Source organism: Erithacus rubecula (genome assembly GCF_903797595.1).
Source record: "Erithacus rubecula genome assembly, chromosome: 12".
NCBI lineage: Eukaryota > Metazoa > Chordata > Aves > Passeriformes > Muscicapidae > Erithacus > Erithacus rubecula.
The window spans coordinates 4,702,155-4,717,271 of NC_136664.1; the positions used below are offsets into that span (position 1 = coordinate 4,702,155).

General features: G+C 38.9%; 1 protein-coding gene across 1 annotated transcript in view; it reads right to left on the reverse strand.

Moving 5' to 3' along the window:
* CDYL2 (chromodomain Y like 2) overlaps window positions 1–15,117 on the reverse strand; it is a 57,631-nt gene that overhangs the window by 20,091 nt on the left and 22,423 nt on the right. The window contains exon 2 of the mRNA XM_079316510.1: window positions 7,249–7,843. Within this exon, the coding sequence (XP_079172636.1) occupies window positions 7,249–7,843 (595 nt within the window). The remainder of the gene's footprint in view (window positions 1–7,248; window positions 7,844–15,117) is intronic.

Below are 15,117 nucleotides of genomic sequence, written 5' to 3' on the forward strand. Positions count from 1 at the left end.
GTAACTGATCTGTCTGACACCTCACAGTTGGCAGTGGCCTGTGGAATTGTTCACAGTGTGTGAAATCCTGTATGTGCACTGCAGTTAGGGATGGGATGTGAAAACACAGCCAGTGCTCAGTGTGTGACTGGGTCTCGTGTGGTGTGTGCATGTGGATACTCACACATCTACACACGGGGATCCACCTTTCTCCAGGAGCCTGTTCAGTCAATCAGGAAACTCTTTTTGTTGTTGAATTACAGGACACCATCTAAAGCATTGCCTGGGTTATACTGAATAGAGGATTTACCTGGTGCAATGCAAACATGGCCAAATTCCATTAAATCATCACTTAAAAAGGTAATTTGAAACCAGAAGTGTTGGAAATTTGTTTTCTTCAAAAAACGTGCCTACAAGTGTAGAAATTACCCTGTGCTTGAACTTTAAATGCTATGAATAATTCCCTATGGCATGTTTCTGCTTTTTTCTAATATTTTTTTTGACATGTATTCTTACAAACAGAAATCAAATTGTGAAATTACTAATAGAACGCCAGTGTCATTGGGAATAACGTACTGAAACTAATGAACTCTTTGACTGAGGCAGGCTGTTAAATATTGCATTTTTATCTATTCAGTGCTTAACCAGAAACAAGCTGTTGAATTGTGTGACTTCAAATTCCCAAAAAAGTGTAAAGAACTTACAAGATCAGAGGCACAAATTCCCACTGAATAGAAGGTGTGTCAGACTAACTGTACTGATTATCTACCTAGTATGGAAGATTATGCTACATCTATTTTAAATACAGATGATAAGAGAATAGAAGATTAATTCACTCAGATAATCCACCTCAACAAAAAGCCTCACAGTAATTTTTTTGGTTTGTTTTATTCTTCCTTATGTCTTTAGTTTGTAAATGAATATATGATGTAAGAAACTATAGATCTTATCACAGTATTTTAACTATCTGGATGCCAGTTGAAAGAAATTTAACCAGAGGAAAGATCTAAATTAAATATGAGAGAAACATAAATGAAAAAGTGCCATTTCCAAAAGTGGATCATTAACAGAACAATATATAGTGAGTAGTTGTTGTTTCTGTGTCTCCAGTGCATCCCTGTAATCTTGTTTAATCCGATAAACTGGAGAAAATGATCAGCACACTCTAAAGACAACACTGATGTGGAGCCAGGCCAATTTAGCACGACTGCTGCATGGAGGTGGTGGAGCACTGAAGGTTTGCTCTGGAGCCACTGGGATTGTCCCTGCATGAGGATCACTAGTCAGCACCTGCTCAGTGCACACAAGGGGAGCAGCACCTGAGTATGTCATGGTGAAAAATGACTGTGACAGGCAAAAAGAGACATTCAAAGACTCAAAGAAATCTATACTGAACATGAAACAAATTAAGGATGTCAGATATTAACTAAGGAGGCTTCAGAAACATCTAGGTGTGGTTTTCTGGCTTAATAGTAAGTGAATATTTGATGCTCAGTCTAAGTACAAAAAGAAGACAGAATGGGAGAAAATACTCTTTACTGAGAGTTTAATTACTACTTTGTGTTTAATCAGCAGTAGAATTTGTGGAATACCTAAGCCAACATTTATGAGACTAAGCCAACATATATTTATAAGAAGCTTCAGTATCTTTTTAAGGGAACCCTGCATGTTCCCAGACCATTGCTGCACGCAGTAATCCTTCTCCAAGAATGGCAGTAAAAGATGGCAGTAAAGGATGCTATTTAAGGAGAAAATGTGAGCTTGGTTGCTTTCTGCAGTCCTTTCCCATAGTATCATCCCTAAGTGTTGTACAGAAATATGAGAGGGCTCATCCCTCCTGTTTCCTTCAGTGTTTGCTTGTGGACCTTTTCACGGATTTCTCTAATCCCCTTCTGAGCCTGTTGATGCTCTCTGTCTCCACAGCTTCCTGTGGTATGACTTTGAGGTTGGGTAGCCTCTACACAGAGAAGAATTTTCTTTCATCTGTGCTTTTATCTGATGTTCCACCAGTTTCAGTGAGTGGTCCCTACTTCTGCTATCAAGGGATTTCAGGAGCAACAGTTCTGCATTTAGTATATCTGAGGCCTTGATGATTTTGTAAACTTTGATCGTGCTGCCCCTCAGCCACCCCCTCTGCTAACTGAAGCCTCTTTTATTCCTGTAATCCTCTTCATTTTACCTACCCATCCCTGCAGCTTCTACAGTACTCCACCACTGCCAAAGGGTCTGGGACTGGGGCTCCATTCTACATGTCATTGCAAAAAACACATTAAAAATTTATATTCTAAAAAGCTGAGGCAGACAAAGAGTGTGAGAGGAAAGGGAGGAAAGATCACACTGACCCTCAGTGCTTTGGGGGACTTGGAGCTTCATATCTCCTTCCACTGTTTCTGCCCACTGCTGGAGGACACCTCAAGCTCCTGTTATTTTCAGATACAGCTTTTCTAAGTGTCCCATTAGAGCCAGTTTAAGGTGCAGAGCCTGTGCCACCACCCACCACAGCAACCCCAGTACTGGTATGAGCAGCCACACCATGAACTGGCCTGGTGATCTGCTCTGGCTGAAAACTCACCCTGCAAAACTGGTTAATTTTCAAACAGATGTAGTTCACCTTGTAGCCTCAAGAGTACTAAAACTGGTGCAGTGGGAGGGATGGGAATAACAATCAGGCTGCCATGGGAAGGACAGCTGGACAGCTGCTTTTTTTATTAGCAGTATGAATTTATGCTGAATGGAAAGGATGATAGAACTGTGGCTTTAATTTTTCTAGGTGAAGTAAGCTATGCACCCTCACTCTCCCTGGTAAAACAGGTTGGCATTCCTCAGTCTTCCCAATAGCCTTTAACTGCCTTTTTTTCCGTCTTTCTTGTGGGTAATGGTTAATACTCTACATACTTATAAGCTGCATTCTGTTGATAATTTACTAATAATTTCAGACTTCTCCAGGAGCATCTGTAAGATATCTAAAAGCAATGAGTTTTTATCCAAACTGAGAGAGCAAGCTTGTCTTTTACTGCCAGTATTCTTTCAGAATAAATAAAACAGAATAAGCTCAAAAACCAAGAGGAAGCAGTGACTAAGTCACAGAGAGTATTTAAATCAAGGGCACCATGAGACTACAAAGATTTTCGTAATGGAGAAAAACAGTGGTTAGTGATACATGACAGGCAGAAATTCTTCAGCAGATGGTACAGAAAAAACAGTGTAGAAAAAGGAAAGAGAAAATTAAAAGGGGATGTTTTTTGATGCTGTCAAGAAACTTGACAAAACAATCACTCTCAATTACAATATCTGGAGAGAAACAGAAATGTGATAACAGAAGACAACAAATATCAGAAAGACCTGTTAGCTCCTGTTAGTACTGTTAGCTCCTGTTATCACTGTTAGGGCAACAATGGATATTCTTCACAGAGTTTTTCAATATTTTCCAATTTGCAGACCCTTAAATAACAGTAAAGATTCTGCTCTCCTTATGGCAGGATGTGTAGAAGACAGTTTTTGGTATTAAAGCTCTGTCCCAACTTCCACAACATCTCAGGCCTCCACTGGGGTGCACTGAACATTTTGTGCATGCACCTGTAGGTACATGCTTATCCTTCTGGGGTAAAGAGCTCCCTGATGAGAGTTTGTCTACAGGTTGAAAAAGAAACACTTGTACCCAAGTGGATTGATACACAAAACCAAACAGACTGGTGGAAGTTCATTCAAGGATTCATCAAAAGTTGTTTTTCAAATACTGTTATTTGTTTGAATACAGCAGCCATTGACAGACAAACAAAATAGCTATTATTTGATTACTTCCAGTTTAAACATTACTGTCTATATTGCTTTGTTCAATACACTGGTGATTAATTCATATTATTATAATATGAAACAATATTGGTTCAGGTTGGTGGGGTTTGGAGACCTTCAAGCATAGGCCCACACTGGTAGCTGAGCTGGGTCTACAGCTGGGTTTTTAAATTGTAGGGAATTTTTGACTTTTCCAAATCTAGGCTTCATCTCCAAACAAACCTAAAATTTCTGTACATATTTTCTGTGCAGTCTTACACTTAGCTGTGAAATGAATCTGACATTCATTTGGGTTCCATACAAGCAATCTCAAAGCTGACAGAAATGTCTGCTTCCTCAGATTCTGAACAGGGCTGCCCAGGAGCCACAGCTTCTGGGAGCCAAACTAGGTCCTCCAGGCTCCCTCTTTTATTCCACATCTAGTGTCTGGGAGCCCTGCAAGTGCTGGTGGAGCATGCCAGGCTTTCAACTACCAGACTCAGTGGCAGACTGCCTGAAACCTCTGGCATAGCTGGCTGCCTCCAAGCTAAACGTGGGAGTCCTGCCAAGCAGACTGCCACACTGCTCCTGCTCCCCAGGGACACAGCCTTAGGACCTTGGCTCAGATTTGGAGAAAGTTTTGAAACCAAAGATGTTTGGAACAAAATTTCTGTTATTCAACAAATTGGGCATTTTTCTCTGAAACTTTTTTTCATTTGTAATTTGTAAAATTTCAGCCTGGTTTTAGTGTGGCATCAATCCCAATTAAAGTGGGTTTCTGTGATAATAATGGGACACAGGGCAGAATCACACTGCCATCCTCTCTGTGAGTGTGAATGCTCAGGGAGTTCAGGAAATTGTTGGGCTTGGTAAAAAGTAGTGGAAGTTTCTTCTACTTGACATTTCAGACCTCTGTATCAGGAAATAAGGCTTCTCTCAAGCTTGCAGGGCAATATTAAGAAAAAGCCTAGAGATTTGATTTTGACCCTTCTTCACCAGTTTCTGTCTGCTCTTACTCTGGCAGTCTCATCTCTCCTCTTTGTAGTTTTCTCCACTCTGCATGTGCTGGGTATCACACAGCAGGACTCAAGGCATTTCTGACCTTGGCAGTGCTGCTGAGTATGGGCTTTTCAGAAAAGAACCAGGCAGAGATTTAAAGATCTCTTCCTTTTGCCTACAGAATGCAAGGGGAACAACATACAGAACACAAGTGATGGATTTGGAGAATGCAAAAGCTCTCATAAAGAAATGTTTGAAAGCAGCTGCAGAGATCAGCTCTTGGGCCAGGAGAGAACACCTGGGTGCTCGGGCAAAGCAGCTTTCCACTGAATGAGAGCTCTCTGACAGGGATTATTCAATCAAGGGTGCTGGAGGCCACTCCTGAGCTCTTATGGGGACAAAGCAAAGGCTGATTTGACCTTACAGTTCTTTGTGACCCCTTAGTTCTTCATTAAACAAAAGATTCTAAAATATGGGAATTAATGCATTTCAAAAATATATTTTGTATCAGAAATTCCCCACGATAACATAAAACAAGAAATTAGAAAAGCTTCATTAGAAACAGTAAAAGAAATACCAAAACTTTATACACATCTGTAATTAGATATGCAAATTGTCTTAAAGAAGCAGGTAACTTTTTAAGCATTCTAAAATGAGCTCAAACTCCTCAAAATGCAAAAGCCAAAATATACTTTTAAGTGCTTTAACTTCAAATTTCATTGACATCATAGGGAGCACTTATGCATTTAAATCTGACCATGCATTTTGCTGGGTTGGGAGTTTTTAATAGCATATTTGATGCCTGGTTTGAAGGATCCCAGTAGCTACCCTGTACAGCCAATAAGACTAAGCAAGGTCAGTTCTCCTTCCCAAATCAAGAAGCATTTGCCAGGTTGCCAGTAGGGTGGAAAATGGAAGGTAAGGTGATATAATTTATGTTGACTTCTGAAAAGTTTTTTTGGCAGGGCAATTCACCAGAAGCTGTTAAGGAAATGAGTAGTATCATGGGCTATAGAAAGTAGCTAATAAAAATAAATAATTGGAACAAATGGTTACTTTTCATCATGTCAAGTTGGCTGTCCCAAGGACCTGTAGAAGGATTAGTTTATTTAATGTATGTATTAATGAACTGGGAAGAGAAATATGAGAGGAAAATTTGAAGGCAATACAAAATAAGTAGAGTGAAAACTAGGAAAGATTTTGAAGAGCTTCACTGAATCAAAATAAAAAGGTGAATTGGCAACAATAAAGCAGATTAAATGCATAGTGAAAGGGATCATACATAAAGCTGTGTTCTAAATTAACTGTAACAAGGAAGGAAAAAAACCCCAAGAGCAACTGTGGATCACTCAATGAAAACCTTTATGCAGTGTGTAAGAGCAGAAAAAATAATTCTCCAAATGCTATCGTCACTGTATCAGTAAGCAGTAGGAAATCATCTGGAACAGCTCCTGCTGTTTCTAAAAGGTATTAAAACCACCTCCCACACCAATAGCACGAGAGGACACTCAAAACTCTCAGAAATCAGTAAAGCCTTCCAGGTGGTAGGAAGGCTGAAAAGGCTTGGGCTGCCTACTAACAGGGCATCTTCCACTTCATCCCTTCTAGATGGACAAGAGTCTATTCAATGGAAATAAAGGCTACCTCCCTTCCAGCCAAATCCCAAAATCTGATCAAATAAAATGTACATCTTATTGTTGACTCCTGGAAATTACTGTGCCAAAACACTATTGAGGTTGTAAATTTGGTTGGATTAAAAACAAACAAACCAAAAAGATTGGACAGATATAGATAATGAGAAGCTATTTAACTTCCATTAAGCTGGATAGCTTTTATAGACCATGTAAACCTTATTCTTTGAGAACTAAGCCAGAGAATAACTACGAGGATTAGAGAGAAATTTCTCCTCTATCTTCTTGTTCACTCCAAGACTGTTTGTACCTTCCTCTAAAGCCTGTCTTAGACTTTTGATGTGTCCAGTTACTGTCAGAGACAAGGACCTGGCTGTTCTGAGTGTTCCTGACTATGACAAGCATTAATGCTAATAACTTGAATCTTATTCAGCCACACTTGCCAGGGTACTTTAGCAAGAGTGGTATTAATTCTAAAATAATTCTACACCACTGGTTTCTCTAGACCACCGGATTTGAGCACACCTAACTGAGTAGTGATTTGTTATGTGGTGATATAGAAACCTACAGTTGCAGCATTGTACATATCTCAGTTGTCATTCCTACTCCATGCTCTGTCCTTCCCACAGGGATTTACACTGCAAATGCAATAACAGACCCGCACTGCTTCGTGTCACTCCATGGGAAAAGGGATGAGAGAAGCCAACTGATAAAAAAAGGTGTATAATATATAGGGAAAGTGTGGAACTTGTTTTTGCTTCTCACCATATCACTTGTGTGAAAACAATTTTTCCACAAGTGGGCCCTACTTGCAGTTGCTGCAATTAACACCCCCCTCCCGCACAGAAGAGTTTTTAAAATCACATACCAATTCCATTCACAACAGGGGAATTGCTACTGACTTCTAACACACTGGGCAAGTTTTGTTCTCCTTCGTGCTCATTTAAATCCACGTTTTGCTGCTGTGAGCCATTTCCAAAATGTCTAGAATCTTTCTCATGGCTGCCATCTCCATTCTGCAGACCATTATGTGGCTTTTTCAGTGGCATGATCTGCAAACCGCTGGGAGTAGTTCGGTAAGTCACAGTTTTAGCAGCCCTGTCATTTGCAGATCCTGGCTTTGCTGCATATCCTCGTTTCTGTTTTGGATGAGATGGATTAATTCTCTTCCTTTTGTGTGTTGATCCTTTAGACTTCCCAGATTCAGAAGGTCTATGTGGTATTTTCTCAACAGATGACCCTCGGCTTTCCCGCAATAGTTTTGGCGCGCTGGCCTGTTTCCCGTGCCGGGATCGCTTTTCTCTGGTAATGTGCAGTCTGTTGAACTCATCAATAAATTCCTCACAATGGAGTAGGTGATGTTCAGGTTCCCAGGTGTCTTCATTGCTCCCATAGCCTTTCCACCTGATGAGATATTCCCATTTGCCCTTCTTGTTCTTCCTTTTGTCTACAATCCTCTCTACCTAAAAGGAAAAATCAAAACTGTATTAGAAAGAATTCCTGTGAATAGATCTGACAGTACAGGAGTAAAATGCAGAGCCCCAGTGGTATTTTGACAGCAAGGCCACTGCCCTTCTGAAAACATTAGAAGAGACATAAACACATTCTCAAATCTGATCTGGGCACTTGCAGTAGCTCCAATGTGAAGAAACAAGAGGGAGTCTGAAATCATTAATCAAAGCACAATTTCTTTGAAAATCTGGTTGCAAAATGAGACTATTACCTGTTATATTCCTCAGCTACCTCTTGTTTCAAAGAGCCAAATAAAGCTTTTTTTGCTGCTTTGTTAGTTACTGATCATCCTTCTGAATCCACACATGTATTATGTCTCTATAAGCTTCCCCAGTCTTCTTTGTGTCTGGGAACTACCTTGAACAGAACTGATGACAGCAAATTGCAGTATTTTACAGCAAAGATCTTGTTTGCAGTAGTGTACATCCATTTTGATGCTTCCAACTTATAAACATTTTAGGAATGCAATATTTGAGCAAATATACAAAATGTTTGAATGCATGAAATAAAAAAATAAAATAGCAAACAAAGGGCATTAAGGCATACATGGAAGGAATTAATTTTATCAGCCTGTGCAGGAGAATGTAATTGTAAGGAACATTTCTACACCAAAAGCTAAAGGACTGTACTGGGACTGAACCCTGAATGTGAATTAACAGCATCATGATACTGTGGAACCTGGATACTGATCAAGCCTCAAGCAGAGGGAGAATGCAGAGAAAAATCCAAACACACCAATGGTAGCAAGTTGGGGTTAAATTGCACCAAGTGAAATTCAGATCAAGTCATTAGGAAAAATGTTGTAATGGCAGTAGGAACTAAGTATTAGAATAATACTTGGTAGCGTGGGGAAGGTAGGGAGGGTTTTTAGAACAAATTGTTTTTGTTATATATGTCTGCCATGAAAAGTCAATGCTGGAAGATCAGCTATGATAAGGAAACCTTCAAAGACTTTCTCAGGTTTTATTTTTTCATTCTTTATTTTTTAAATTTCATTTTTAATATGAGGTTTATGAAGGATAAAGATGCCACTAATGAAAAAAAATCATTAATTATCATTAACCCAAAGTGGTATTGTTAGTTTAGAAGAATAAATAAGTGGATAGATCATGTAACAGTGTTCACTGCTCTGCAAAGAAAATCATCTCATGTGAAGAACAACAGTAGAATCTGTATGGAGAATTTAACCTTGAAGAAGGGCAATTGCAGCAGTGTAAGTAATTGTTCATTTTAGGTCCCTTGTTAGAGCAAACCAATGGATTAATTCTGTCTGTTCACTGGCTGGAACTGTACATTCATAGAAATCTTGGTGGGTTCCCCAAAGGAATCTAAATGTAATTAGCAACTAAACATTATACTTCTATCTCAGTTCATTTACATGGGAACTGTGCTAAGATATCTGTTTCTGAGTCATAGTGGACACCATCCTCTATCTCCAGGGCTCCCACTGCAGCATCCCAAACAGCTCCTTCCTGTGCTCTGGCTTATCAAATATCTACACAGAACTACCTCAGAAGCAAAGCAAGGCATCCTCTTTACTCTGAATTTAGCACAGTCCCCTTCAGGATTGCTCAGAGAGGCAAAATAATTAACCAAAGCTCAGCCTGGGCAAGTTTGAGATTATTTGTCTGAAAAGAGGAAAAAGGCTTCACAAAATAAATGAACTGGCAATTTTTTCCCCCTCATGTGGGATGTATGGCTTTCAATTGTCAAACTAATGGTAGACTTTCTATGATCTTGTTAACTTTATAAAGGGCAGCTGTCCAAATTATCCTTGGCTTTAAAATACTTTCATCTTCCTATCAGGGACTAGCCAGAAAAACTCTACATTGAACCGTGGAACTCTGTGTAGGCTGCCTGTGGATTTGTTACCTTAATTACTGCAGCTCACTATACTAAAGTGCAAAACACGTACATGTATCCTGGGGAAAAATGAAATGGCTGCTAAACTTGGTAAACCACAGCTATCAGTCCTGGGGAGTCTGGGTTACTGCTTTTCTGTCTGTACCAGATAAACAACACACACATTCCCCTCCCTTTTAATTCAGGACTTTGGACTTGGAACACAAACTTGGTGTCGGGTTGGTGCTACTTGGGAGTTACTTGTCTTTGTTTTGAGGGATTGCACCAGCTTTGTTCCCCAACTTACACACTGAAGGAAGAACCTCAGAAAGGATGAACAAATATACCTCATCTTTTTTGGGCTCACACACAAAAACCATCTCTCCACCCTCACCTTTTTCCACTCATGCACATATCTCTACACAGATTTCTTTTTTTTCACATTGTTGCTTTATGTGAAGAGGTTTTGTGGAGGGTGTTTTTTAATATGGAACACATTCAAGTATTTTGGTGATGAGGCATCCTGCATTTCAATTAGGAGGATAAAAGGAGAAAATATGACTAGTCTTTGTTCCTGGGAAATAAAATAATGGCAATGGAGAATGTGATTAACCAGTTAAACATATCATGAAGGAGGAATAAAAGTATTTATTAAATTGGGTCAAATTTAATACATTGTTTCTGAAAAACACATTCAGAAAGCAAGTATATTTGGGAAAGTCTAACAATTTAATTACAGCATTTTCAGAAAAAAATGATCAGTGCTCAAATTTAACTTACTAAAATAAAGAAGGACTAAATAAACTGAAGACAGAATGTTTTGTTTCTGGTCAACCCTCTTTTCAGTTTATTGTTTAGTTGGGGAGAAAATGAAAAAAATGTGGTTTAATCCAAAATTAGTTTGTTTTTCTTTATTTTTTTTAGTTCAACCATAATACCCACTGACTTGGCTAATGATGCATAAAAAGTCTGAGTAGATATTTTCCTGTCCTCATTACTGCCTCATTGTTCACTGAATGCATCTGAGGGTATCATCGAATATCCTTGACCTCTCAACATGGTCCTTTTCTATCACAGGGATTTAGGTTCTTCAGTAATATTTACCCCTTTAGAGTGCTACTGGGAAGTGCTTCAGTGGATGCAAAAATATCAGGGTTTTAGCCACACCTGCTACTGTCTGTCTCATTTTCCTTCTATCCATAGTCCACAATAACAACAAACATCACTACTTCATGTTTTTAATGATGTGCATTTGTTTTAACAGGTACTGTGTGAAATAATAATCTTTCTGTATTTACTTAAGGTTGCACAAATCATATCAGTGTTTGTAATGAGAAATAATTCTGTGACAGCTAGTGATTAATAGAAATAATACTTTAAATCCTCCCCTAGAATAAGCAATACATGTTTCTGAGAATAGGCAGAAAATACTAGGGCTTCAGTGTCTGGTTTTCCATTTTCCCCCTCAGTTTCAACTGAGTAAAATGTTCCCAAAAGTGGCCCTGGTAGTTACAGTTGCCAAATCCATGATTTCACTATATTTGCTTTGGAAAACTAAGGAGTTAAATTCAATAGAAGCGCAGTGACTACAAACAAACTTTGTAGAGGTATCACGGTTAAAAGATTGCTAGAAATGTCATGTACCATCACTTCCCTGGATTCTCTCTCTCCTGTCCCTGCTGGCTAATTCTGAATAAACTGAGGTTCTGATATGCTACCATATAAATACTTCTAAAGAGAACAAATAGAATGAGAACATGGCATCTGTGCAAATGCATTTGCAACACACTTTTTAGCTTCCAAGTAGCCTTAAACCTAGCTCTACACACAGCTGCAAAAACTAGGATGAAAGTCATAAATAAAAAACCTTTAAAATATATCTGCATTCTATACTTCATGTGAAATAAAAAATATATTAGTGAATTAAAGTACAAATATCTAGAACTTCATAAACTTAAGTGTTTTGCTTATGTATGCAGAACACAACAACACCGCCACCTTTCCTTCACAGAAAATTCTGGGTCAAAATCATTTAACTTCACAATATTATTGTTTGCTTATCAGAAAAAATTATATCTAGGCTAAGTTAAAAAAGGAGAATTCCAATGGACTTAATTCTACAGCTGTAACTATAAAATCAAAGCATAGCATCCTCATCTCAGTTCACAGCTCTGAAGAGCATAAATAAAAACCCTTGTGCTTCCAGAAAACACCTTCTGGGAGATCAGTAAACTTCTCAAAAGATTTGGAAGGTTGCATATCTACTCATTGATTTCCAAAATAAATACACATCATCTCTTCTTGCCATGCACATTCCCATGGAAGCAATTTAAACTGCAATCAGTGGTGTTTAGATGGTCTCTGTTAGTGAACTCTTCAGAGCATCACAGCGACTGCATGATAGACATTAGAAAAACTGCCTTTCATTACTGTGATTACAGGACTTGTACTGGTTTATGTGGGTTTTTTTCATTGGAGGTCTTTGTCCCATGTTGTGCCTGAGGGTGTTGGAAGGGTATTTGAAGGAAGTACCAAGGAAGGAAAGGCAGTAAGATTTCTGAGAGAGATAAAAGGCCATCTGATTCAACGTTTGTCTTTTAAAACTTCAGTATTGCTCTAACTTCCCCCTTTTTGTCACCTTTGCTTTGAGAATAACTGTGTCTCATTAGCAGCAAATATTTTGCCTTCTTATCTTTGTAACTTATTTTTGTTTTTCTTGTATTTGTATTTGATTTCACAAAATCTGATACTTGGAGCATTTGTTCAGATGCACAAATAATATGGCAATGTACCTTCTGAAGCAGCCAGTATTCATGTTAGAAAAGTAACAGTGGGATGGCTGCTGGGATTCTATTCAGAATCTGACCCACAGAGTAGGTCATGCTATAAAAACCTCTCAGGACTAAATTTGTGTTGTTACCTGGCTGATAAAAATGAAAGTGAAGGACTAGATAGTCTTAAAAACAAAAGGGAAGCCATACCTCACCAGAATTACTGTTAGGCAGAACATCAAATGACATCTTTCCAGGAAAACCAGTGAACACCCTGTTAATCTCAAAAGACACTGCTTTTTATTCAACTCTTTTTTTTTCTTTTTTCTTTTTTAAGCATATATGTTTTTTATTTTCTGTCTTTCATTTTTCTTGGAATCAAAAGAGATCTTAAACTTAGTAGGGAACTCCTGGAACTTCGGTATTTTCACTGGGAAAAGCTTATCAGCCTGGTATGGAAACTACTGGTATGGAAAGCACTGCATTGGGTATATGTGCTCTTCAACACAGACATGGGAAGACTTTAAACAGAACAAAGAAATGCTGTAAGATCTGCTGCTGCTCCCTGTCCTGCACCTTTGATTTTCCCCTCCTGAGAGACACTAACACTGCAGAGGCATCCTGCTATGAGATTCCACAGTTGAGGTTTAGATGGAAAACCAGAAGTGCAATGCCATCAGTTGTATTTACAGTAGTGGTGCAGCCATTTGAAGTTACTGCTCAATGTGATGTTTTCACATTGCTAACTTTGCTGGACCCAACACTTTTCCTGCAAAAGTACACTTTTTTAGTTACCTTAGAAAAATATTAATGTTGTTTTCTTTTATATTCATTGGTATTTTTTGCTCCTTTACCTTGTTCAGCTATGGCTTTTTTGGGTGTTTTTTTGTACAGTTCTCTCAGTATTTTTCTTCACCATATGGGCTTCAGATTCAACTCAAGGCCAGGACTTCAGTTCAACACTTTTACATCCATCCCAAAACTTATTCAGAAGTGAAGATTCCACATTAAAAAAATACAAAGATTTAGCTATAATACAGCATAAACAAATATTTGAACTATTTGCTGTACTACCACTCAGTGAGTCATTGCTTTCCAAATGCTACTGCTACGACTGTCATAAAACAAACCACATGTTCTTGTGGGGTAGGTAGAAAAATATTTTCTCAGCCCTTTTACAGCAAAGTGGTAAACTTGAGCACAGAGATGTGCAAGCCTTGGTTTTGGGGAGCCCTGCCTCATTAGATGTGTCTATAGGTGCTGAGGATTTGGGATTTCAGATGTTCAGAGAGGCTTTACCAACTCAAGAGGGAGGCTTGCTGGCTCTGCAAAGGTGACATGGCAAAGAGGAGATGAGGGACAAGAGTGGGGACAAGGGGACACTGGTCAGTCCAAGAGGCCATTGTATTGAAGGGCTCAGAGTGGATTTTACAGTGATATCTACAGCAGGATAATGAGATAGTTTTGCAGATATCTTCAAGGATTGAAATGACAGCTTGGTAAAAATGAAGGCTCTGGGTTGGAAAACAAGACAAATGGACAATGAGATGTAGTTACTCCAAAATCTGAGATATAAAGCAGCAGGTTTTTTGCAAAGAGTCTCCAGTGGCAGTAGGTGTTTTGTAGCTCTTGCACAGGGAGATATAACTATTTTTTAAATTACTGTCACGGCTTAGAAATTATATTCTCCAATTTAGTACTCCCACTGAAACCACCCTCTGCTCCCTCTCTAATTGGAGGCAAGAAAGGCAAAGACCATGGGTTGAGATATGAACAACATACTGGAAACAACAACAAGATAAGAAAAATTAACAGGAACAGCAAGAAGAGTTATAGGAAAATAAATAATTCACACAAAAAGCCCCCTGCAAGTAAACAATACCAGACAGCTCCCTCTATCACGTTTTCTTAACTGGAAGAAACCCCCTCTTCCTGAAGAGTCCCTTTCCCTGTCCCTGGCAATGATGTGAGGTGGTACAGAAGAACATCAAGGTCCTGGCCATGCTCCTCCAGCTTACCACAAAAGATTAACCCTGTCCTGGCCAGAACCAGGACAACAGCAACATATACCTGACAGAGAGCAAATAAAAAATAATCCCCAGCTGATGGGTCTGAATGTGAAGGAGGACAGTAATCTCTCCCCATCACAGACACAAAAGGGAGAAGAAAATGCAGAACCTTATCCATGTTACATGAGTGACTGGACAGGGATAAGGTGTTTGGAGAAGGATAAATCATATACACACTTCATACTTTCTATCCAGACTAGAATAGGGGGCAACTGGTTTGGAACATCCATACAGCAAAAGTAGCAACAGTCAAATTTGTGAATAATACCATGCAGAGTTAGGTTTTAAAGGGAAATGGCTAAAAATAGATGACTTTGTACAATACAGAAGGCTGAGGGGCAATCCTTTGAGTGAAAAGCTGAAGTAGCAGTTTGTAAAGTAGTGGGATAATAAGGGAAGAAAACCCATGAAACACAAAGGTTTCTTTCAGAATTCAGTAGAATTCTTCTCTTCTTGGTTAAACAAATGAAGTTAATGTGGTGGCAGAATACAGGAAAGAGCCAAAACGAAAGGTAGAGCAGAAAAAGGAATAAAGAAACATGC